Below are 27,589 nucleotides of genomic sequence, written 5' to 3'. Positions count from 1 at the left end.
TTATTCTCTACCCCTTTGTGCATGTATATTGGAATTACAACACAAATAGTTACAAAATGGGGAACAGTAGTCCATCCTCCTTCTGTTGGTAAGTAAATCCCATGAAATTAAAGCGACTGTATCACCAAATCAAAGCATGCACCCACTTTATTGTACTGTATTGCCTTTATTTACACCAAGGTACTATAGTTAATATCCTTGCTTCTCCGTGACACATTCAGCATGTTTATACTTACCAATGCATGAACAATTATTTGAACTTAAAGCCCCATTCCCGGCAAAATTTCACTAAAAACTGACTTTACAGACTATTTCTCATAAAATATTACCATTTTCTGGACGAATTCATCGTTACTAGGCAAATTCAGAGGTTGTAGATCGCATCCACTGGAATTCTCTCACTTTTATGTATACTTTTATACAGTCAACAAAGTGCACCCTCTCTAATGAGATTAGTTTTTGTACTTCGTATCTCGCACAATGCGGTCGTTCGATTAAAGCTGAAATATGTTTGTTTAAGTGTCAAAATCTCAGTCAGAATCAGTTTTTTAACAAATTTGAAATAATTCCTATGAAATATTATATTTCACAAGTGTCAATACTTGCTGTTTTTATGTGTGATAACAGAACCTAAATCGAGGTAAGGCTAGGCCTAGCCTAGCAGCGCTGGATAGGCTAATGTTTTCGGCGCCTACGATATTTCTTCTCACGACCTATCGCAAAATCAAAATGAAAAATTCATCCGCATTTATTTCAGTCTTATTTTTTTCATTCTTAGGAATGTCTAAATTCAGTTAAACTAGCAATTCCGTATTATATTTATAAATCTTTATAACATTATACAAAAATTAGATTTTTCTTAAAAACTGAAATTTTGCCGGGAATGGGGCTTTAAAAGCACATTTTGATTCACTTTTTTTTAAAATCTGAAAATTAAATGTAATTTGAATGTGATAATTATGAGAAATGTTTTACTTTGAAGTATAAAATCCACAAAATACTTCATAAAAAATGATTGGATACTACAGCTGCCCCATGATACGGTGTCAGTGTACAAGAACTTGACTCCAATCTTTAATTACCTGACAAATGAATCTCTAAAATAACACTGTCCGCAATTATTTAATAACATTTTTGCTTTAATAATTATTTAACCAAAAAAAAAAAAAAAAACAATTACTATTTGTTATAGATTCAAACTAAATTTATTTGTTCAGAAGGCAACGTAACAAGATTCTGTAACAATCATAAAATATAGTAAATAAAATGGTCATATAAAAATTCAATTATTAATTTACTTTTTGCAAATAATTTTAATTTAGTAGGTTCACTTCAAGTTCAAGATAGTAGATTGTATTTGATATTTCCCTGACATTTACAACAATTCTAAGTGATATTGTTTACACTATAATAATCTCTTTTTTTTAACATATCAATGAACTGTAGGCCTATACAAATTATTTGGATATACCATAGACTCTAAATTTTAAATAGTAATACAGCGTCTGACTGTTTGACCTTTGCTCGTGCAAACACACTCATACCTTTTGGAGTTATCACATAAGCCCTCAAAATGCTATTCGCCGGTCCATCTTCATTCACATCTTTTTTTATATCACGTTCTGCGCTCATGACTCATATTTTGGCACAGTAATAATTTATTTGTAAACTTGGTAATTTTCTGGTATGAATATCACTTAAAGCATTACTTAAAGCTCTGTCTAGGTTATCAAATTTTCAAAAAAAAAAAACTGTTGTATGCCCATATATAGTCATGATGTGCCCATATATAGTCTTGATGTGCCTATATATGGTCATGATGTGATGTCATCATGACCATATTTAGGCATGTCACAAGTTTTTACCAAATATATTTGGTCTGAACAGGGCTTAAGACAAGCTTTCTTTTTGCTTGTATCACACACAGGATTTTGGTTAAAAAGAATTCTAAATATGCACTCATGGAAGCGCTTTGGTCTCAGCCTATTGACTTTTTTTTTTTGCCAGGAAATCTACAATGTTTAATGTTTGTATTTTGTATAGCTACAAAATATATAAAAAAATATATTTTTAGAAGTGGTTTGCCGCAGTGGGAACGGTTTGGTTTCCCAATCTTGAGGTCGGGGTTTCAATCCCTCGCTGTGCATTTCGCTTGTGTCCTTGAGCAAGGCACTTTATCTACATCGCTTCTCTCCACCCAGGAATATAAATGGGTACCTGGTGGGGTTGCCTGCTACTGCGCTAATTACAGCAGCAACATTTAAGCATGTGGACCCAATGACCAGGGTCAAAAGCACTTCGTATCTGCAAAGAAAGGCGCAGATATAAATAACTGAATATTACATATTATATTATTATTATTAAATGAATTGAATTTTGCTGTGGAATTTCATGTACTTCATTTCAATTTTTATTGAAGTTTTTGTTTTGAGTATACATGTTGAAAATGTACTTGATCAAAGGTGGTATTTTAACTAAAAACATTGCTTATCTCAAAAAAATTCTATTAAACTAATTCATCTCTACTGTGTATGTTTCATTTGTTTTCAATGCAGATATAAAGTAAATAATAGAATTGACCATTTATATTTTTATTATTATCTTCCATAGTGCATCTTGTCATATATTTATTAAAAACATTTAGTAATAAAGATAAACTGTATTAATAACTGTATTAAAAAATTTCATTTATTGCATTTTCTGTTTTATAAATATATAAAAATATTCAACCGCATATTAGTAGCTAATTTACAGTAGTAGAACAATGAAATGGTATTTGAACAGTTTTTAGTAAATGATCCCGATTGAAACAATACTTTTCTGAAGCCAAAAATTATTTTCATGTAAACATTCATTTATTGTGCATTTTAACTAGTAATGCTAATTAGTAATTTTCTTAATGGCTTTTTTAGACTTCACTTTGGTAGTTAATTATGATTGATAGCCGTAAGGTTCCAACTCTTTTTTATGAAACTGATTATTTGGTTTTATGTTAATGGCAGTTATATCCTGTATAATTATTAATAATTATTATTAAAAATATCATTTTTATGCATATGGGCTGATTTATTTATTTTCCAAGTAAATGCCAAAGCCTTGCTGTTTTATGCCATAGATTGATTTTAATTATTAATTAAAATATTACATTGAAAAAAGGTTAAGAAATTAATTGTTCAATCGTCGTCGTCATAATTCAAGCATATGGTTGCTTTTAAACAGTGTATTGCTAAACTATTGTATGAAACCTTTATATTAAATTTTTTCCATCACCACATTAATTGTTGTCATTTTATTTGAAAAATTAAAAGGTCAAATTATGTATGTATTACTGTAAAACTCTGTTTTGTTATTCATATACATTTTAATTATCTTTGCTTTAATTAAATCCATTTTCTTATACACTGTAGTACCTATTAGAAATCACTACTTAATAATTAACCAAAATTCTAAAATTAACTGGTATGCTTTTATTATTCATATCATCATGCTTTTAAAAATTATTTGTTGTTTGTAATTATTGTTAACCCAAATCAAATTTTTGAAAGGACATAACAAAGGATTAAAGAATGAATGAATTGATTAATTGATTTAATTGATATTGACATTGGTGTCACAGAGCTTCTTAATATCATTTATGCTTTTGAATATAAATTTGTTGTTATATTGTAGAACCAAAACTAATTTTTTTAAAGTACAAAGAATTAAGGAATGAATTGATTGATTGATTAATTGATTTAATTATTATTCTCATTTGATTTTGTCACAGAGCTTCTTAATCATATAGATGCCCAATTTGTTTCTTCTGTAGGTGCATCTGGCCAGTGCCTGCAGAACTGTGGGCTAGGATACTACCTGCAGGGAAATATCTTGTGCACTGCATGTGATTCCAACTGTTTAGACTGCTCCCTTGCACCTAGCAAATGTGAACAATGTAAACCAACAACATTCTTAAAGGTTAGTTACACATACTATAGTTTATATGCATCAATAATCCATAGTTTTGTATTACAAAAATAGCAATTAACATCTCATAATGTATTTGCGCATTATATATATTTTGGCAAACAATCAAAATCAAGCACTTTCCAATTTCTATTCATAACACATTATCTTGCCAAATAAATTAAAATTAATATAAAATTAATCAAATCCAATAATATGATTTTTTCACACAGCTTAAAACAATAGACCTTTCAGGGATCTCAATCAAACTTTTGACCAGTCAGAATGTGTTATTTTCTAAGTGGGGAAAAGGAATGCGTGCATGTCCTGCCAAGTTTTAGATTCAACTACTGCTAATTTTAGGATTTTTTACACACTTAAAAAATTTGAAAACCTTCCAGAGTATCAATTAAACTTAACAACTGACCTATTAGAACATGTTATTTAATAATAGGCGGGGCCATATATATGCGCACGTGATACAAACAAGTTAATGTTAATGATTGCACACTCAGCTATGTTTTCTTTGAATGCCTGTCGTTTTGTAGCAACAACATCCAAGGGGTGTGTCTTAGCGGAATGGTCCATTCCCCTTCCATAGCCTAATAAAATGATATTAGATTTAGTTTAGCTTAATATCACATAATTTATTTACAGTAGGTTTGTTTTGAATGGTGATTTATGTTATTATGCAAATGCATACTATAAATATTTTTTGTTTGCATATGTAGTAAACTTCCGGTAACTATTTGATTTAATGATTCTGAGAAAATAATATGCTATTGGTTTGTTGCCTCTATTTACAGAGAAAACTAAACAAAGGCTTTGTTATTCTCAGAATCAAATTTCAACACATGGTATATGCTGAAAATTATATTTACAATACTGTTATTCCTTCATTTCGTTTGGCGGAAAATATGTTGTAAATTTATTGGAAAAAATAAAAAAATTGGTTGGAAAGTTTCTCATGAATCATATTGCATTATTTTTTTTTCTTTACCATACTGTCGAAAAGAATATGGGACAATGTTTTCTGAACTTGCTTGATAGAGATCTTAATTTGTCCTTGATTTTGATCGGATAAAATTGTTAAATCTTTTTGAGATTATGCTTTAGGTTAGGAAGACAGATACTGATGATATTATAAGCCTACGAGGAATATCATCACTGGCATGCTGCCAGAACAAGCAAGATTTGAAGTCCCGGCAACCAGGCAATTTCCATGGTCTGCTGTAGTTAATAAAATGTGTGAGATGTCTTTTTGTCGATCTATGAAGACAAGTCTTAAGTTATATTTACCGTATTGTAATTGAGAGCAGACTACTGTAAAAGTACATTTTACCATACCTCAATGATTTTATAGAAAGACAAATTATAAATGTTTAAGTTGTTTATGCTTCCATGCCTTTAGCCTTTATTTTATTAATACATTTTTGAATACTATATTTTAATATTGTACATTTTTTTCCCCATTTTTTATACTTTATTATTCTTGTTGATTTTTTACTGCTTTTCTTTTATTTATTCATTTTAATATTGATTTTTCTTTCATTGCTCTATGTTAATTTTTTGTACTTGATATTTATCTTCTTTACGCAGAGTGATACACATACCTGTACTATTGATTGTGGGATTGGAATGTTTGGTAATGTCAAGACAGGAACATGTGACAGGTGCGATCTGTCGCAGTGCAGGACCTGCGCCGATGGTCCTCTCAACAACAACTGCACCTCATGTCCAGACACCAAAGTCTTAAAGGTGAGTTATTTTACACCAATAATTCAGAAGTGTTTAAAGTGGCTCTTTCACTAGCTTGAATATTGCAGCATTACAAGACATTAATAATTGTCAGCATACATGCTGGGACATTGCAGAACAAGGAGAGACTGAGCATGCTTACATGCTTACAACAGGGCATATATAATAACAGTAATAATTGTTAAAGGTTATAGTAATAGTTATAGTAATATAGATTAAAGGTTAGCAATAATCACTTACATGACTGTCTTTTAGTGGTTTGATAGTCTGTCATTAAACATTTCAACAGATATACAGGATCTACACTTATCTTCCAATATTCCATCCTCATTTTTTTGGGGCTTTGGATGGTGTAGTAGTAATAAAAAATACAACAATAATCGACATTACTATATTCTGTCCACCTTACCACATAATGCCAACTCAGGTCAGAAAAGAACATAATGAGTTGTCTGTGAAACTTCCTTCCCTGATGCCTACAGCATATATATTTGGTAATTGTCGTTCAAAGTTAAGTGTCTTTCTTTTGTATTACTATCAGACCATGTGATGGCATTCTATTTGTAAACAAATATTTAAACAAAACCTGCATTTTACACAATGTTTCGAAAGTTTTTTTAACCATCTTTAGGTTTTGTGTTACCTGTATATTCTGCTAATTTACTTTTTTTTATTGTAACCGGATGGTTGGTCGTTAAAAATATACATATGATTGTATGATTTCCAATTTTACTATCTGAACAGCTGGTTAAAGTTAGTAGAGATGGAAAGTGCTTGGCATGTACTGATGATGCAATACTCAGCAGTTGTTGTTATTGTACATTTGTCATTCACACTCTCAAAGTCATAACAAACATAATAATTTGAACTTAATTTTTAAAGGATTAAATGTGACAAAAACTATGAATGTTTTGATTTTTGAAGCAGGATAAAGTATCAAGATGATTTAACTTCTTCTTTATTGCAAAACATATACAAAGTATGAAACAACATGATATGACAAGGGGAGCCAAGAAATAGATTGCTCTAATGAAGCTTGGCCCTCTTACCATCCAAATCTTCAGTAAAATCTTGAAAACATAAAAAAGAGATTGACAAAAACACAATTTAAACAAAAAAATTTATGATGATTGAAAGTTGTGTTTATTGCATCAGATAATTTAAATTTTTTTTATTAATTTGTCTTTAACATTTCTTTCATCAGAAATTGTTCTTTTGATATTTTTCATTTTAAAACTGAAATAGCTCTCCTCTATATTTGTCCTAGTAACAAGCTTTTTAAGACTTATGAATATTATTTCGGAAGTAACTGGTAACATAGCTTATCTGACGGACCATGGATTTGCCATGACCTCTGAAAATTGAGGTCGCTCATATCAGGACTTATTCTTACTTGCAGAAACTAGAAAGCACAGTGCTTGCATAATGTTCTTAGAGGTTTGTTACTTAAGCTGTCTCTGTATAATGCCAGGGAAAGCCACAATTTGAATGTGCAGTAGAGATATACATCAATGATTACATTCTTAAACTATTGAACTCGGGAAGTAATAAATTAACGTTATTTTACGCTTGTTTGGGGGTGATTGTAAATCAGCCTAAATTTGACCTTGAACTACTAAATATTTACTAGGAAAATCTTTAGTTGGAATTCCATCTGTTATCCACTACCCTTAATATTCAAATATTAACTACAAAGAATATCATTATAATTTCAGTTTGTCTGTCTAGACACAATCATCGCAAGTACAGTATAAATTCCTTTAACACTCCAATGTTGCTTGAAAGTACAGTGGGAGTTGGGACTTTTAGGATTTCTCCCGCTTGAAGGTCCAGTGGGGCTTTGTGAGTCTGCTCCAAGGGTTAATATTTTTTTAGTAGATATTTTTTTTTTAGTAGATAGGTTGTATGCACATGTATATAATTTAATCTGCAAACTGCTGTCTGTTTCCAATTTGTCATTAAAAACGCTGTCAAGTTTTTTTGTAACAAAGCATGTAATTTGCCTGTACAGTATGTGTTTTATTCTGGATACTCGCATTACATCAGAGTTACCCATTGTAGGCACTATCTTGCTAAATTTTTAACAAATTATTTCATGACTAAATAATTTCAAGATAAAATGAATACTATATTTGAAGAAGATAGCACACCTATGGAAGGCCTCATGTAGCTTAAGATAGCTTACAATTTTCCGATTTGTATGAAAAGCGATGCGTTGAATAAATGCAAATGAAGCACGTCTGCCCTTGAATCTTAAGCTGGATAGGTGATTTGCAGACGGTTTTAAAAATTCCCACATGAGTGGAAATGATTGATCATTACTACTACCACTGCTTAATGAGAATAACAGGTAGAAAATAGTAAATATTCATTCATCAGTTTTACTACCATTTCCTATTGAAGTAACTGATAGATTCATATATTATGAAATTTAGATTAAGGCTTACCTGTAATAATATTACTGAAAAATTTATGGTAATTGTATGTTTCACTATCAAGTCTCTCACTTAACTTAACTTATCACTATCCTTCAGGGATCGACTTGTGTGAGTACTTGTGGACCAGATATGTTCCGTCTTAATTCAACGTGTGTGAGTGAATGTGGACCTAGTTTATATGAGAATAGGGCGACCTTTACATGCGACCAATGTGCAGACGAGTGCCTTACCTGTGAGTTCAACCAGCAGGACAGTCTACAATGCAGTTTGTGTAAACCACCCAAGGTAAAAATAGTTTTATATACGAATATATATATTTTATATAGAAATGATAGATAATCTCAGTTTAATTATGCAAACAATATGTTATATTCCTATACATCAGTTAAAATAAATATACGTTTTCCTAAGATCTTTTTAGAATAAATTGAATCACAATTTTTATTGGAATCAATAAATAAAATATTTATTTGAAATGATTGTATTTTTTACACTGGAATGAAATTTATTGATGCTTCTGCCATAGGTTTATCAAAATGCAAATTGCATCGACCAGTGCGACAGCAATTCTTTTGCCAAGATGGTCAATGATACCGACATCCAGAGTACCAATATGATCCGTCTAGCCGGTGGTAAGAACCAGTTGGAGGGACGAGTTGAGGTTCTTCATGACGGCCTGTGGGGAACCGTTTGCAGTGATTACTTTGAAATGACAACCGCTAACGTGGCCTGCACTGAGCTTGGATTAGGTACGTAATGCATGTTTTTATTGTAGTAAACATTAATGATAGTAATAATTATCAAATTTCCATCTATTCAATATAGTAGTGATAATAAAGGTAAGCCAGTTTTGTTTTCATTTTTTGCCTTTTTTTATGCAGTTTTTCATGTTTATGCATTCTTTTATGCATTTTAATGCATGAATGCCTTCTTCAGGTCAGTATTCTTCCAAAAGTGCCCTGAAAATATACTACTTAGTTTGTAATTTTAAATATTTTCTATAGTCATGTTGAGAGATGGTCCAACATCCATTCAATATTGGTTATCATTTTTTCAATGAAATAAATTATCAAAATATTAATCACATTGATATGTATGTATATTGCAAACACGATATATTTTGTTATACTTTCATATTATTGCAAGATATTTCAACTTTATAATTACAACTGGTATATGAACAAATTGGAACGAAAAGTATGGAGTTTAGGGAAAAACGGAATTATGGAACCTGGGGCAATTCCTTACTTCCTCTTTACCTGCGCTAATAAAGAAGATGTTAACAAACCAGAAAAAATCTGAATGGCAGAATTCATAAGCTAATTAGTTACAGTTTTTAAACACTTCATACATTGCTTATACAGAATTCTATTGTTGCAGGTTCTAGGGTTTAACCACAGAATTAATCTTTCTTTTTATCAAGGAAATGCAAATTTGTTAAGTGCTTATTTCAATCCTCCAGGAAATATTTTGGGGATTTTGATTTTACCAAAACCACATCCCTTTGAAGCTAAAAATACTAAACTAAGCCAGTTAGATTTCCTCATATACATTTATTATGATAATATCTACACACTTGGTGTTGATATATTATATTGCCGAGGCTTCCCTTGATATGTACATCTAAGGATAAGATTGTTAATAATGAAATGCATCTAATTTCTAGGAATGTTAAATTATTTTTACACATAATAGATAATAAAAGAAGCTATACTGCCCTGTATCTTCATAGCTCTCTTCCAAAATAGTAATAATATAATAATATCATTATCATTATCAAAATAATTATTCATAAAACTGAATATATTTTCTTAAGAGTGGCAGTTTCTCTTAGATGTTTGCCCAAATTTATTTATTATTGTTCTGAAACTGAATTACTACCGGCAATGAAAAGATTCTTCCTGAATTGGAAATCCCAAACTTAAATCATTGACTCAGAAATGGGATGATTTCCGCGATAGGGATATTTTTTTACCCTAGAGTGAATCATTTTATTGATTTGATTCAATTTATCAGGTTAGGATTTTTATGTTCACTTTGTCAGGACCTGGATTGAATTGGATTTATTCTGTGTAATTCGAGGATAACCCACTAAAGTCTGAAGAAGACTTATTTCCAGTGGGGTCCTTCTGGGGGTGATTGAGCAGTACAACTCTCAAGCCAAGTTTTCCGTCAACTTGTAATAATGAATTTAGCCTACATTAAGTATCAAAGTAAAAATGAATGTATGGTTGAATTCTGTGAGCAGTGGATTACATGAACATGACTAAGATAGCTTCAAATTATGTACTCTGTTGTGAAATTGGAATTCTGCCAATTGTGGAAAAAAATTTCATATGAATTGAAAATTCTTTGTGAATGCCGCACAGAAAGATATACCTCCGAAAATATTTATTACATGGGCGGCAGCTTAGCATTTCTCCAAGGGTTAAATCATGTATTTTATAGTGTTCGTAGCAGACTGGGTATTGAGTAGTCAGTTCAAGGAAAGTTCAGCCTAATTAGAGGCTGATGTTGTTATTTGCCGTCATTCAACCATAAAAACCAAAATCACAAAAATCCTAAATATGGAACAACACCCAGTAATTGCTCACTCACTAGTATAAACTGTAACAATAGATTTAGAAAAAATTATGAATGAACGTGTGTTAAGTACACATGTGTGTGTTTTTTTAATACATCGCCGGGAGGGGGTTGAGGGAGTTGATCCTTTTGTCATGGGAATAAATCCATAGCCATATTATCAATGAATAGTAAATGTATTATATTAGTTTCCCAGTTTCAGTCTCTTGATGAAGTCCCACCGTGTGGACGAAAGGTAGTGCTAATAAATGTTCTATTTAGTCTTAAAAGTGCAGTCATTTCTTATATAGTTCTACAGCAGTGTAATACGGCTACACCTTTTATTCATTATGTATTATTACTGAAAACATATACCAGTATGTTATGGGATTGGAATGGTTGGCATGGACTATAATTTAATATAGAAGAGGTTGCTACACTTTTTTTTTTGTATACATATCATATGCTTGATTTCAGTTTGAAAGTCATTGGTATTTGAAAGTTATGAAAGGATATTGAATGGTATCCAATTTGGTATTCACAAACTCTTTATGGAGATCTTTTCAGCATAATCTGGTCGGAAATTTTATTATTTTTGCTTTCATATTTCATTGCCGAGTTGAAATTGGTTCATTATTAAGTTATTTCTTTCACACACCTATTTCACATGGATGACATTTTCAAGCAGCTCTTGTTACCAAAAATAGTTCATGCCAAACTAAAATATGCAGAACAGTAATCTAGTTTGAGAAAAAATAATCTCAAAATATTAGGTTTTACCCATGTACTTATGCCAAAATTCAGTACATCCTAAATTCTACTAATATGTTGTTGTTGTGTGTTAACTGGGTATTAACAATTAGTACAAAATATAGGATATAATTACTAGATGCAATATATAGATAAAAAAGAAATAATTCAAAAAATAAAAATGAAATGAAAGTGATTTTTTTTTGCTATTGAATTCCTCCAGGCGAGGATGTGGCTTTTCCTTGGTTCATGTTTTCTCTCCAGAATGAATGAATGAATGAAAGAATGAACATTTCTTTAAAACTAGAGGAAAGCATAAGAGGTTAGCTTGCTCCAGGGCTTCATAGGCAAAGACTTGCTGGTAGTTTTTGTTTTATATCTTTTTCTTTTTATTCATTTCTCTCCTGTGTACGATAGTGATAAAATCAATCTTGTCAATCCCTGGCATAATTGTGCTCAACAAAGAGAATGTAATTTTATTGGTATACTAGATGTATATTAAAAGTAAATTTCTGAATCATGAACATAGAGTAGTATTACTTTTTCAGACAAGTATTTCTTTCACGAAAATCAAAATCAAAAGTCAGTGTAGGTGTAGTTCCAATGTTTACATTTGGAATCCACTGTCTGATATCTGTTTGAAATTTTTCTATCCAGGACGTGCTGTGGGAATTATCGCGCTTTCTGAAGATTACATCCAGCCTGGCGTTGGCAACATATGGCTTGACGATGTGATCTGTGCAAGCGGAACTGAGCAACGATTAAGTGATTGCTTCCATAGGGATTGGGGTCTTAACAACTGTAACCACGGAAAAGATGTTGCTATCCGATGCTCTGGTAACTTTTTAATTTAAATTTATCTAAATTATGATATTTATATACATTACAAATGTAAATATGTGGTAGTTCCTCTCTAACTTTATCAACGATGAGTATCTGTTATACAGATTTCTAGTAGATGAAGAAGGGGGAAAAAACTAGAACAGTTTTGAAAAATAATACTTTCTGTAAATTATAAATATAAAATATTGTGATACCACTGTTGCCATCTGTCTGTTACATGTGTCAATATGATAAGTATTTACCAGCAATCAATAATATGGGGTAGAGCTTATATTGTATTAATCGATAAATGCCAATACACACCACTGCAAAATAATCAATAGACATATCTAGTTTTGTAGGTTTTGCAAACAGTTCACTCACATTTTCAAATAGATTTTGGATCTCATCCAAAACACATACATTGGAAAGCAGTCTGACTTAAAATATATTGAAACTTTTATTTTGGAAATATGTCCATATTAATGATAAAAAATAAAAATAAATATTAATTTTTAAAATACTAATAATACTGTATGCATGTATATAGCTATTTTGATAACTTGCAGTATACATGACTATTGCATCATCAATTTTCTAATACTGTATTTCCACAAACCATCCAATATTATATAAAAAATGGCTTTGAAACCATGCACTATTTCATCATCTTTTAGTGCCATTCAAGCGTGATATTCCCTTTCAAAGTAGTTTGAACGTAAATACTGAACTGCGTCATATCAAATCCTCTTTTGTTTATAAACAAAAAGTCTTGGTGGAGTCCAATTCCTGTCATTAATCATTCCGTTACCAGGTTTTAATAATCCTTGTTAAGATCTTCAAAAATTACAAGCTTTGTGTTTGTTATTTTGTGGGAAAATTATTTGTCTCTTAAGTACTGTATGAAGGCAGCAATCACTGTAATTTTATTGATAGAAAAATATTTTGCTTTCCTGTTCAGTATTATTATTATTATTTATTATGATTATGTTTATGATTATGATAATCATTATCACTTCATAATTAGTACTTTTATAAATATCATTGTTATTATTATTGAAGCCATTGCATTACCAGGGATGTACAAGTTTTCTTAATTATAATAAATAACTCATTTGTATTGTCATAATTTATCTTTAATAATATCATTATTTTAACTTTTAATACCTTTTAATCATTTAATATCATACCACATTCTGAATAATATTAACATTATTAATTTTATTTTTGTTTAATAATTCTTCATTGATACCCTTACATTTATTGAAACCTTAAAAGACCAAATTTATAACGTGACCCTTGAGGCACAGGAAATCCACTCAAGCCCTCTTTAAACTAATCCACCTCATTTTAATCATTTATTACAAGCTGAAGTGCATCAATGTATAAGATGCTGAAGAATACTTGCATATTTATTGCATTTATCAACTGAGCTATTGTATGTAGTCATTTAAAAAAGCCACATGTGGCAGAACGTATGGTAACATCACAATGATCATTCATTGTTCCCCGTATTAATCATATCAGCTAACTGCATTAGTCCTTGATCTTCTGTTTCGCAGGTCCGGGTGTCAGAACATGCATCGATACTTGCCCTGTTGGTTTCTATGGTAACGTCACCACACGTGAATGCATAGAGTGTCATGACCATTGTGACGTGTGTTCCGGGACGGCCAACAGCTACGTGTGTGGGCAGTGTGCTCCTGGGTACTTGCTGAAGGGGAGTGAGTGCGTGAGTGATTGCGGCCATGGCTTCCATACTACTAGTGGTACATGTGAAGAATGTGACTCATCCTGTGCCACATGCAAGGACAATCCTACTACATGTACCAGTTGTGTTGAGCCACTTTATTTGCAAGGTAAATTGCCTTTTATTTATTTTATTCATTAAACATATCCTATTTTGATTTTAGTCTTATACCAGATTTGCACAAGAAAAAATGTGAATCCAGTATTAGAGATCGTAGTTGTTCTTGTTTGTACCATGTAACCTGCCCCTTTCTATTTTGCCAGACAGTTTGTTTCTGAACAGCACCCTCTTTGTTCAATTTGGTCTGCTTCAATAAAGTGTACTGTATTTTCTTATTTTCCAGGAGAATCTTGCATAGCAACTTGTGATGGGTACAGACTAGTCCAATCACAGAAGGTGCGTTTAGTGGGAGGTGTTTCCCCCACTGAGGGACGAGTTGAAGTCTTCTATCAAGGTTCTTTTGGAACAATTTGTGATGACAATTGGGATTTGAGGGATGGCGACGTGATTTGTGCTGAACTAGGTCTTGGACGTGCTGTTCAGGTTTACCCTCAAGCAAGGTGAGGTTTAACAACTTTACAGTATTTGATAGAATCTTTATCATAAAGTATTATAGTAATTGTAATTTCCTAAACAGCATTCTCAGAAATATTGTAACAATTAGTTAATGGGTCTTTCAGCTAAGCCTTGCCACTTAGATACTATGGCTCAGGTTGTACGAAATGACCACGTAAACCTATGTGAACTCTTGTGTTTGTGGGCTAAGCAAGTATCCCAGGCCCTGCTCCCATTCGTCAGTTGTTAAGTTTGATTGACTTGTGAAAAGATACATCATTTGATAGTCTCAAGGTATTACAATTTAAAAAATAAAAATTTCTTATAGCTATGGAGAAGGTGTGGGCAGTATCCACATGGATGAAGTTGGATGCTTGGGAAACGAGACTACAATATTCAACTGTCCTCATGCTGGCTGGATGTCTTCCGATTGTCGTCATCACGAAGATGCTGGTATGACTTAAACACTATTGAAATTGACATTTTTTAAAGCTACAAGTCATCCTGCAACAGTATTATCTTTCCCCTTGATCTTGTTGAAGTTTATTTGACCATCTTCAATTTCCTTTTTCCAGTTGGAAACATAAATGTAGAAATAAAAGCAGGCACAAAATGGCCCACTTTCACAGTTATTTTGTTTGAATAAGATATAAGATTTCAGACATACATGATAAAACTATAGGCTGTCATTCACACAGTAAATTTTTGTTTAGTCATTCAGTAAAACTATTGTTTTCTTTCTCCTGATAGGTGTTCGATGCTCAGGGCCCGACATTTCCAGGGTATGCATAAGTCGTGAGGAGTGCTCTCAGGGCTACTTTATCAACACCACTGCCAGCACATGCGGTAAATGCTCGCATAAATGTGCAGATTGTGAGGGTAATCCTGATCGTTGTACAGTGTGTGATGCTGGTCTGTTTATAACACCAGAATATGAATGTGTTCCGCTGTGTCCAGAAGGTTTCTATGGTGATACTGACTCGAGATGCAAGCCATGCAGGTTGGTACTTATGAATATTTATAATTAGAATAAATATTCATGAATTAATCTTTTTTAGTCTTGAAATATTTATTTGGAATTTATATCAAAGTGGTTTTTAACCCTTATGATGAGAAAAATAAAATCTAACAGTGATATTATTTCATGAGGATAATTATAGACTATAATATGAAGTCATTTGTCTCTTCACCTCTCTGAATTTACAACAGGTCCAACAATAATTTGATTGGTTAAATTTTTGCAACTCTATGCTAATGAGCAAAGTGGATATAAACTTATCACAATCTGTCGGACAGGAAGCACATCAGCAATTGTGCAGACACACTTCTCCACACTCCTTTTTTTTCTTCTCTTTCTTATACGCTTATAGCTAAGTTACAATGCAATTCTGCTTCATTAGGGGTTGACTTTATTATCTAAATTAGCTTTGAAAATGTCTTAACTGTTCTAGTTTGTATACATCTAACAGATAATATTTGAAAAATAAGTAATTAAAAAAAAAAAATTGGTAATTAAAAAAAATAATTAGTAATTTAGTTTCTTCAGTAACATTGCTTAAAGCTCTGTCCACACTATTAAATTTTCTTTGACAAAAAAACTGTTGTATGCCCATATATAGTCATGATGTGCCTATATGTGGTCATGATGTGCCTATATATGGTCATGATGTGATGTCATCATGACCATATTTAGGCATGTCACATGTTTTTGTTAAATAAAATTTGACAGTCTAGACAGGGCTTAAGATGTATTACTTTGTCTTGGTCTCACACATCTGTTCTTCCTTCAGCTCTGAATGCAAAGACTGTGTTGACAAAGCAACCAAGTGTATACAGTGCAGGGAATCTTTTTATCTCAGTGAACTAAACACTTGCTTATCAAATTGTGGGTCAGGATACATCAAACGTGGCAATGAGAACGTCCGATTGGTGGGTGGATCTACACCCCTTCAGGGTAGGGTTGAGGTATGTACAGTTCTATTCATTTGTCCAGGCAAAAAATTAGTTATGATGAAGCATCAGTCAACCACAGGCTTTTTTAAACTGGCCCCTTTACGATATTTGATTTGAATAAGAAGTATATATATACATGAATTATACAACAGAAATTTATAAAAATAGATACTTTGTAAATGACTATCGATATTTTATCAATAACATTAATTTTAGAGCCTTGTCAAATTAATCTGTTCTTTACATGTGAATTTTGTTTGCTAACAATTTGTAAATTGCTTTTATCATTTAAGCATGGAATAAATTTATTATACATTATTAGTTCATTATGGATTTCCTCTTCACTTACTGTTGCTTAATTGTGGGTTTAGAGTTACCATAAGGTATTTCGCAGCCCCATAAATAATTCTACTTTTTTGTTTGAATACAACTACTGTAGGTTCGACATAATGGTGTTTGGGGCACAATCTGCGACGATTCCTGGGACATGGATGATGCAAATGTAGTATGCCGTCAACTTTCGTTTGGTCAGGCCTCCGGGGCCTATCGTGCTGCTTTCTATGGATCCGGGGTTGGACCAATCCTCCTGGATGATGTCAATTGTCAAGGGACAGAGCGAGATGTGTTGTCATGTAAGCACCATGCTGAAGGAGTGGGAGTCCATGACTGTGAGCATAGTGAAGATGCTGGAGTTCAGTGTACAGGCCCAGATACCTCACAGAAATGTGTTTCTGACTGTGGAATAGGGTAAGTGAAACAAGTAATGAATATTCAGACAATGACTTCCCTGTTCAGTCCGTATGGGTTGCAAGAGTACCAGCATTAAACCTTTTTGTTAAATCATTATAAAGGTTGACCAGGTCAAAATAATAGTAGTATTAAATGATTGAAATTCACATTTGAATTGAGAATCAAACCTGGTTTATTACCACTAAATAAATAATCTCTGAATGACTACAAATGGATTAGATTCTAACTTAACTGGTACTGCGGGCATAATAAAATTATAATACTACAAGAAATTTCTAAAAGTATGAAGGTATAAAAAATATCTAAATTCTTATAAATATCAGATAATTTTGTTATATTTTCAGATATTTTCCTGACATGAACAATGTATGTCAACATTGCAGCGGTACCTGTGAATCATGCGCAGATGTTTCTGACACCTGTACTTCTTGTGCCTCTCCATACTACCTCGTTAGTAGTTCATGTGTTGTACTGTGCCCAGAAGGTCATTATGGTGACACAAATCAAAGGCTTTGTAAACCCTGTAATGAACGTTGCACTGCTTGTTTCAATGCTGATAATAATGCTGTCTGCAAAGCTTGCAAGCCAGGCTATAAATTGGAAGGTATTACTATCTTATTTATACAATTTACCTTAATAATATCGGAGCATAGTGATGAAATGATATAACAAATTATGATTATGAACATATACAGATAAGGGTGATTTATATTATTCATTATCCTTATCCTCTAGGCTCCTCATGTGTAGAAAATTGTCAAAATGGTGACACTTTAGAATCATTCCTACCTGAAAGAGCAACCCCAAGCAAGGTTCGGCTGGTTGGGGGTGCTACCTCCCTGTCAGGGCGAGTGGAGGTGTTTCGTAACAACGTGTGGGGAACAGTTTGCCAAAAAACTTGGGATTCAATCAATGCTGAGGTAAGTATTTCTGTTGGCGTAGAGATATTTTGAATCAGCTCAGGTACTTTATATATTTTTAGAGTGTGGTTGAACTATGCAAGTTACGAGGATCAATAGTTATACCCCTGCTAAAAACCCCTTGTTTGTTTCCTTAGGTTGTCTGTCAAGAACTAGGCCTCGGACGGGCAGACAGCTTTAGACCAGACTTCCAAATGCCATCTGAGAATACAGATGTGGTAATGAGTGATGTCCAGTGTCAAGGATTTGAGAAGTCCATTGCCCATTGTCCACACAGTGATGCAAATGGATGTATTGGGACTCGTGAAAGTATATTAGGTAAGTTTAAGGTCATTTTTACACAAGAATGTTTGATTTGTTCATATTATATATCTGTGTAGCATAAAATGGTTTGTAGTTAATATTAGCAATTGTTAGGTTACTAATGTGTTGATAGTGTATTAACACGTTTGGTGCCAGCGACGAGTATAATCGCCCACAGGGTGTTGCTGAGGGCGCCAGGAACGAGTATACTCGTCAAAATCGGGGGAACATTCTAGCGTTTATAACTTCTTTATTATACAATGTACGACCACAGAGTCAACAGCTGGTAGTTCAGGGAAGATACACCTAGACGATAACGTACAAATGACATATGTATGCTTGTTGTGTTATGTTGCCGGTAGTACACTTGAGCGGTACAAGTGGGGGCGCCCTTTGAACATATACCAACCCATGCAAAAAGAGGACGAGATAACTCTCACTTGGCATAGTCAGTAAAAAGTTCTATCACAGTGCCATCGACGAGTATACTCGCCCCTAATATTTTCCCCCCAATTTATTAGACACATTATTTTGATGATATATGACTAGATAAAATTTCAAAAAAGTATGTTTGTACATGTAAACTTGTTTTGGCACACGGGAAGGAACCGTACAAAAAGGTCTGGCAGTCAACGTGTTAATAATTTACATCATTCATTTAATAATGTAAAATGTAAGACTTGTTTTTGATCTATAGTGTTCTCAAGTAAACTTCATGTACATTCCTATAGTTTGAATCATCAAATAGTCAATAATTACATATTGAATCCAGATAAATTTGTTCAGTGATATAAGAATAGAAATGCCTCATAATGCAAACCTGCTATTCAATACTTTAAGTTTTATTTTTGTTATTCAGTTTTTTCATGAACGTTGTGTTTTTTCCTATGCAGCAATAAAGTGTGATGGTACACGCTATGTACAGCCTCAGCAGAATATCTGCCGTAAATCCAACAACATGGCTTGCCACCCTACCACCTGCTTCCAAGGTGTAGAATGTGTCAATACCACACAGTCCTCATCAGTTTGTGGTCCTTGTCCAGAGGGCGCTGTAGGTGATGGTGTTAATTGCAAAGGTATGATAAAGCTTTACCTGACATATTGTCATAAAGGTATAAATGGTGGTTTTCATTGATATTATTTATATTAATGAAGTGTATTTCCATTATAAAGGATAAAAAAAAAGTTAGGTAGTTGTAGCTTAGAGGTTAAACTGTCAGTAGATATATGGATTTGTTGTTTGACTCTTTATTTAGTATAAAATCATTCATTTAAAAAAAACTCACACAACTCACTTTTGTAAGTCTTAAATCTCTTTCCTGATTCTCACAACTGTTGATTCCTAACTCTCATAACTCTCTTCCTAACAATCACAACTCCTGTTTGTAACCCACACAACTTTCTAGTAACCTTTAAATTTCTTTCATAGCCATCACAACTTCTTATTCTTAACAACATATACTATAAACTTATCTGTGATTTGAATCCTGTTTCACTGTCACTTATAATGAAAATTTCACTTCTTCACTTTTCCAGCTGTGGGAACAAGTCTTCCTCAGTTTGAAATTTTGCCATCCGACAGGAATGTATCACATGGATTTGGAGTAACCCTACTCTGCCAGTCATCCGGCAATCCTGCCCCCATCATCACTACCGCCAGTTGGCTACATAATGGCAACCCGATCTATGAGGCTGATATACGTTCAGGTCGTATTAGTGTCCGCTCTCTAGGTTCGCTTTACTTCAAGCGCACACATTGGCAGGATACTGGAAACTACACGTGCGTCCTGGAAAACACATTTGGAACGGCTCGTGCGAGTGCTTATCTCATGGTAAAAGGTTAGTGCCATTCCCACTGAGTTCACTTTGTCAATATTAAATCCATCTAATTTATCGCAAAGCCACTGATAAGCATTTAGTATGTACTAAATCACAGACAATGTATTTTGTATTCATTCTTTGCAAAAAGACATTTTATATATAATATTAATAATAATAATAATAATTACCTTTAATTTTTTCCTATCATGACACAGAGAAACCTAGTATAGTTGATGTGAAGCATTCACAGACATTGATAGGTGAAACGGCAATGTTGGGCTGCTTAGCCGCTGGCATTCCTCAGGCCAACTTCACCTGGCAGTTCAACGGCAAGCCTCTGATTGATGATCGCTACCAACACTTTGATTCGAATGGAACGCTGTTTATCAACAATATTCAGGAGGATGACTCCGGAGAGTATCGTTGTATCGCAGAGAATGAGAAAGGGATTGATGCTGCTAGTGTGGAACTATCCGTCTTGAGTAAGTTGTCAGTAACTGTAGTTACCCAAAGTGTACAATTTTTATCAGATGCATGAAAATATTCATATTCTTGCATTGAATAGATATCACAATACAAGGGGAAGTAATTTTAACTTTCATGTTCCAAAGACCAAAGGCAAAATCACTTCTACTTTCTTTTATTCCGGAATCCATGATTGAAACAGCCTGCCAGGTGCAATAAAATAAATTTGTAATTACAACACCTTCAAAATTCGGGTTAAGGAGCATCTCTTGTCATGTCTTCACTCACTAGCCAATTAATAAATTACTAATGTCAAATTTAACTGCATAAGATCTCGGTTTTTGCCTCTGGAATACTTTTTTCTTGCATGTTGATTTTTAATTAATTTTTGATACCATGGTTTTTTTTTGGTTTTTTTTTTGGTGTCGTCTGTTGTGTGTATTTTGGGACCCCTCTGGAAATAAATCTTGTGATGGGATTTAGAGGGTTATCCCAGATATCAACATTGATGACTTGCTTGTTTTCTCATTTTTGTTTCTCTGTATTCTGTTTTCCGGTAATAATTCAAATCAAATCAAAATCAAATAAAGGATAGATAATAGCAGGAGTAATGATAGATGGTCACTTCACATGTGTGAAGCTTCTGGCCATATCGTATTCTTCTACATTCCTGAACACCTAGCATGTGTGGGTTTGTCATACTTTACTGGGTTTTTTAAATGTAATTGTTAATTATCTTTCCTTAGAACCTCCAACAATGAATGCCATCCCAGATAATGTAAGTGTTGAAATTGGCAGTGAAACTCTGATAAACTGCTCAGCAGTAGGCTCACCAAATCCAACGATCTACTGGAAGAAAGATGGTCAAGACATACCATATGGCAGGTTTGAAGTCCTCCTCAATGGAAGTTTAGTGGCGAGGAATATTGAGCGGTCAGACATGGGCGAGTACACATGTATTGCAGTTAATCCAGTAGAAGTGATTATTGAATCTGCACAACTGTTAGTTATAGGTGAGATAAACTTGTTTCATTTTAAGTAGTTAGAGGAATATTTGATTGTGTTTTATTCATTCAATCAATCAATCAATCAATCAATCAATCAACCAATCAATCAATCGTTGTTTGGTTTGCTAATATAATTTACCTTCTGTGTCTTCTCAGGTCCTCCATTCATCACTAAAGCACCAACAAATGGTTCTTATGTAAGTGGGGCCAGGGTGAGCCTAGATTGCCAAGCTATAGGGTCTGGGAAGCTACAATACACCTGGTACAAGAATAACCTAATAATAAGAGGAAGTGATCGTTTTGTTGTTGCCAACAATGTGTTAACCATAGAACCAGCATATCCTAGTGATTCTGGCAAGTTCACTTGTGAAGTTAAGAATGAGAAAGGAGAGGTTTCAGCTGATGCTTACATTTCTGTAACAGGTAAGAAAACATATTTAAGAGAAAGTCATATTTTTATTAATTCATTTACATATTACAATTATTCATTAATTCAAATATTCAGTTATACTTTTTTTTCTCACTCTTTCACTTGATCATTCATCTGTTCTTTCATTAGTTTGATCATATAATATTAAATTACAAAATTTAAATTCATTATTATGTACATTTTTATATACAATCAATTTCATTTGTTTTCTTTTTTTTTTTCCTTTTTTTCATCCATTCAATCATTGTTCATTCAGTTGTTCATTAATCAGTTAATTCCTTCTTTAGTTCATACATTAATTAATGATTTTATTTATTCATTCATTATATGCTTTTTGTTCTCAGTGTCTTACGAATGCTATTTCTGCTAATTGAAAGTTAACCATTGTCTGTTTTTACGTTTCGACAGAAAATTGTATGTTTTTTCATAGAATTCATCATTGGCTAATAACATTTCTGTTTTTCTTTCTTCATAGGTCCAGAGATGACACATGATACTCACTCATCCTCACAGATAATTGTAGCTGCCATTATTTGTGTCATCATTGTTGTCATCATTGTTGTAATTGCTGTATTATGCTTCAAGCGTCACCGTAAGTACAGAAAACCTTTCAACTACAAAAAGCAAGAAAGTCCAAAGAAGAGGAACATTTTTAATAGACGGAGTAGTATGCATTGGGATCCGATGATTCCAGGTGTGTCATTTGCCAACGGAACAGAAGAAGCTGTAATAAAAAATGACGACTCCACAGCATTAGTGCCGGAAGAGGTTGTCAATCAGGCCACTTAAGATCTGAATACAATATCTGTGCTGTTCTGCCTACCGCCACTAGATTATAATATATTAAATTAGAGAGCTTTCGCTATCTCGTTCTGGAACCAGCCTCCGCGTGAATTGCAATTTTTTGTGTATGATGTTTCCCGTTTAGGCCTAGTTTAAATCTATCACATACTTGTAACCTAAGATTCAGCCGCTGGCTCCCTAGCAATGAAAAGGGAATCAGAAATTGAATTTATTTGCTACATTCTATGGCTTCTTATTGTATTGTCTATCAATGAGTATAATAATACCTTCAGAATATCATCATAGTTGAGAGTGCTGCAGAATCAGTCAAATTTGTGAACAGTATGGACTCCATACGGACACAAAAGAAAAAGAGGAAGACCTAACAAGAGATGGAGTGATCTTTTCCAGGAAGAGCTTGGTGCGAACTGGGCAAATCTGGCAAAGAACAGATCAGAATGGAGTTTGAGGAGGCCATCGGCCAGCAGTGGCCTGACAGGCTGATGATGATGATGATGACATTGTCCCAGGCTAGGTTACCATGGGCTAAGCATGTGCCATGTCCATAGCAACAGACTGCTGCCAACAATTCTTGGGGAATGTGAAAACAAGATAGCGAAAGCTTATTTTCTTAAACAAGTATGGTCATGTGGCTATTATTATGATTATCATCATACACACAAGCGTAACCTTTGATTAAACTTAACACTTGAGAGTGAATAATATCTACCAACATTTGTTACAGGAAATGTGCTGAATGCAGGACATGGACACAATTTATACCGAAGCTTATACTTTATTATTTATTTATTCAACAGTATTTCACGAAGGGGCTCTTACAGTAAAGCTGACTCAAAAAGGCCCTCATACAAAAGTAAACATAATTTAATTTTATTAATTATAATTTGGCAACTATTTTTAGTCTGTATTGTTACTTTACGTTGATATAAAAAACTGTGGTCAGTTTTTAGAAACAGTAATTTGTTTTTTTCTACTACCAAAGTAATGTTGATAGAGTGCAATAAGGACATTAATTAAAAGCTAAGCATTTTTTTTCCTTACTGTGTACCTAATTATTCAATCAGGGTTGACAACATGCTGTAAGGATATGGTATGTTTTTGCCTCTTTGGATTCTCTGCCATTTGTTTTACAAGTACAGTATTACCATTTAGTGTGTGCTGAATATTTTATGAAACCATGTACCATCTTAACCATTCATCAGTTTTGATTTGTGTTCCAATGGTGAATATATACAATGGTTTCCTATCACTCTTTGGAACTTACTGCTACCTGTAAGCATCACAAACCCCCTTCCCCCTTCCCCCAACATGTTATCCTATTTGAAATGGAAAAAGAAATTTGTACTAGAGAGACTGTTGTGTAAAATTTTAATCAATTTATATTTGTATTCTAAAGGTAAATGTAATAGCTTCTAATATATGTTAATGGACTGCCACCTTTTGGAACAAACTGCCAACTTCGATCTTTTCTCTCATATGGCTTCTGATTTGACAGTAAAATCTCATCATGAAATGTCAGGAATCTTGTAACCTACTCTTATAGTATTGGCATCCATCTTGTTCTGGGCAATACTCATTGTTAGAAAATTATTATTGTATTTTTTTTTTTTTAAACTTTTTTGTTTACAAAATCGCTTTAATTGGGTTAATTGTTCACTGTGCCTTTGGTAATGTATTTTGAATTGGCGCGTTATAAATTTTTGTATATTATATTATTATTATTATATTCATTATTTTATATTTTCTTATTTTAGATATCTGAATACTGATAACAGAGTAAATAATTTCACTGAAATTTGATTTATGTTTTATGAAATATCTAATTAGATTATCCCAGATAAAATTAGCAAATGTGATGATGAATATTTATTGTTACAATTATTGTAGTATTTTATTCATATTACCATACATTATATTTTTTTGTATTGTAAATCATTTGGTAATTTTGCCTTGATATAGTATATAAGTCTACATAGATTAATGAAATGTTTATCACAAAAGAATATTCACCATTATAAACAATTGAGTTATCTGTTAAGTTGGCTGATATTTTAAGAACTTTCCTGGTTAAAAAAATGAGTTGTTTTTATTCATACATCATTGAGAATTTATAGCTTTTTTGTCCTTTTAAACAGGCAATTCAATGTTTTAATTGTAGTTTTTTTTTTCTTCTTCAAAATTGTAATGTTGTAACTCATGTTTTCTTAAGTTTGATGTTTTTAAACATCAAGTGGGCAATGAAAATCAGCAGAAATATCAATAATTTATTTTTTTAAACAAAATTAAAATGCTTCCAATGAACAATGTTTGTGATATGTTAGTTAAATTGATTTTAAGAGGCGGCTTCCAGAGAACAATGTTTGTGATACATTAAATTGATTGGTTGTTAATTAATGTACCGTATCACACAATGCAATGCAAAGGTCGTATCAATGCAGGCAAGATTTCAAACAGGGTATAAATATGACACATTCAATGCAAATGATTGTATATGCTGATTATTAGAGTCTTCTTGTCCTTGGGATGGGGTAATTTAATCTAATTCTTGAGTTTCTCCCAGCTAATGTTCACGTATTAAGACAGTTGGGGATTGTCTCATGTGCATTTGAAAATGTAAACATTATAACCTTATATTTTATATTTATAGCATTGTGCTAATGGTAAACTGAAATACTGACTTAAAAATAACCCAAGGACAAAAAGAGAGTTGTAAAATTTAACGTTAAATTCATTAATTATATTGAAAAATTAATTGATGTTTTTTTAATCAAAATATGTAAATATTATATAATATATTCTTTTATTTCAAGGAATATGCTGTACATTGATTCATCTAAATAATTACACTTTTATGAATAAATAAGAGTTAGTTTAGTATGTTAGCTGTTGTAATAAGATTACACTATTTTACTACTGCATAATGATCAATAACACAATGTAATATTTTGTGTCACTTGGAAATATTACCTAACTTAACTCCAATTTTTCACTACTGTACAATCAGTTTATACACAGACTGGTTAGTATTGTATTAACGTAAAGGACAATTTTCAACACTTACTAACACCCAGTCCACGCAAATCTGTATGCTTAGTTACTTAGCAGTTCCATATGGCGTGTGTAGTTTTACTGCATTTACTTCTGAAGTCTTATCTTAGAAGATCTGAATGATACCAGTTGCTTCTTTAGAAGTCATGATAATACTTTACCTGAAAGGTTAAATTTTAGTAGATTTGTTGTGTAAGCATAAATTAAAACTATTTTAGGAAATTTTACAACATCAGCAATGCAAGTAATAATGTATATATTCTATTTTTTGTACAAAGGTTAATTTTTATTTATTATCTGACAGAGGCATATCTTGAGAATAGAGGATCATATAGAAGTATTTGAATCCTCATTAGAAATGCACAATTGTTTAAATATATATAAAAGCATGTGTTTGCTATAGAAAAAATAGCACTGTTGACGTATGTAACATAATCTTTAGCATCTTGAATCATGCAGCTGTTAAGAGATTGTTTTTACTGTATATAAAATTCGAAACTGCACATTTATTTGAAGTCATCCAGTATTACATTTGTAATTACTGTACTTTATATTATTAATTATGTTGTTGACTTAATATAGGACGCTATTAAGCTGACTAAAGAAAAGGTTATTTTTGTGTGTTTGATTTCTGCGTATGTGTGACTGTTCTTAATATTCGTGAATAGGGCCTATTTAATGAAAAGTGCAACATTGTTCACTATTCCCACGCACTGTGTCGTACGGCAATCGTATGGCCGTCGACGAATCAATTTCCGGTCTTGTGAGAGCTTGACGACACGGCGCCGTCTGCTGATTATCGATGGCCAGCAGTGTGAGCGAACGGTCGTTAAAAACGATCCGTTGCGCGACTGCCGTCGCGTAATCGCGTCGTCCGTCGACGGTCTGCGCATTGTGACAGGCTTTAAAATAATATGCTAGTACAGTTGTGCAGTTCCACTCGGATTACTGTGTATTTTGGGTCTCTATGAAGTGTCTCAGAATTGCCGAAAATTTAGAAAATATATCGTTCACTTTATTTTCAATATTATTGCCATAGCAATCTGCTCTTACAATCCTGTCGTTTCGGTCGATATGAACTGCCAGAAGTGGATTTGACTTATTTTAGCTCACTGTATATTCAGATATAGGCGCATTATGAAAATACCTTCTTTTCTTTCGAAACCGTGTAGATAGGCCTGTTGAAACAGAATACCATGGAAAGCATTGAAATGGAACCCACAAAAAGAGAAAAAGAAGCCGGCCAAAAATTGGGGAAGTTGAGAAAGAATTAAGTTAAATACAGCTGGAAGCAGTAGTCAACGGAAGTGCTTTCAATCTGCCATTGTTTCCTAGCTTTAATTTGACTAGCCTGCCTATTTTGTTTCCTAGAGCTACTTATTTATCAAAATATAAATAGCCTTGAATTCACAACTAATTTACACTGAATTATTTCATCAAACCGGAGTCAAAATGAGAATAATCCATCAAAGCTAATAACTGCTAATGATATCTTTCAAAAGGGACCTTGC

The 27,589-nt window shown here is 32.8% G+C and overlaps 1 protein-coding gene across 1 annotated transcript; it reads left to right on the top strand.

Annotated features, from left to right (window-relative positions):
* Positions 1-26,681, top strand: LOC117100755 (scavenger receptor cysteine-rich type 1 protein M130-like). The gene is made up of 21 exons (XM_033240553.1): positions 1-88; positions 3,809-3,954; positions 5,542-5,700; positions 8,235-8,423; positions 8,665-8,887; positions 12,108-12,287; positions 13,835-14,131; positions 14,366-14,582; positions 14,906-15,030; positions 15,328-15,577; positions 16,368-16,542; positions 16,970-17,277; positions 17,625-17,884; positions 18,016-18,200; positions 18,338-18,518; positions 19,397-19,579; positions 20,040-20,342; positions 20,540-20,806; positions 21,536-21,802; positions 21,953-22,219; positions 22,702-26,681. The coding sequence occupies exons 1-21, from the start codon at positions 22-24 to the stop codon at positions 23,013-23,015; spliced, it is 4,563 nt and encodes a 1,520-aa protein (XP_033096444.1). The 5' UTR covers positions 1-21; the 3' UTR covers positions 23,016-26,681.
* Positions 26,682-27,589: the final 908 nt, after the last annotated feature.

Source organism: Anneissia japonica, unplaced genomic scaffold (assembly GCF_011630105.1).
Source record: "Anneissia japonica isolate Jap-2015-1 unplaced genomic scaffold, ASM1163010v1 scaffold670_len1213532_cov191, whole genome shotgun sequence".
Taxonomy (NCBI): domain Eukaryota; kingdom Metazoa; phylum Echinodermata; class Crinoidea; order Comatulida; family Comatulidae; genus Anneissia; species Anneissia japonica.
Note: the sequence above shows the minus strand (reverse complement) of the source record. Positions and strands in the feature narration are given on the sequence as shown.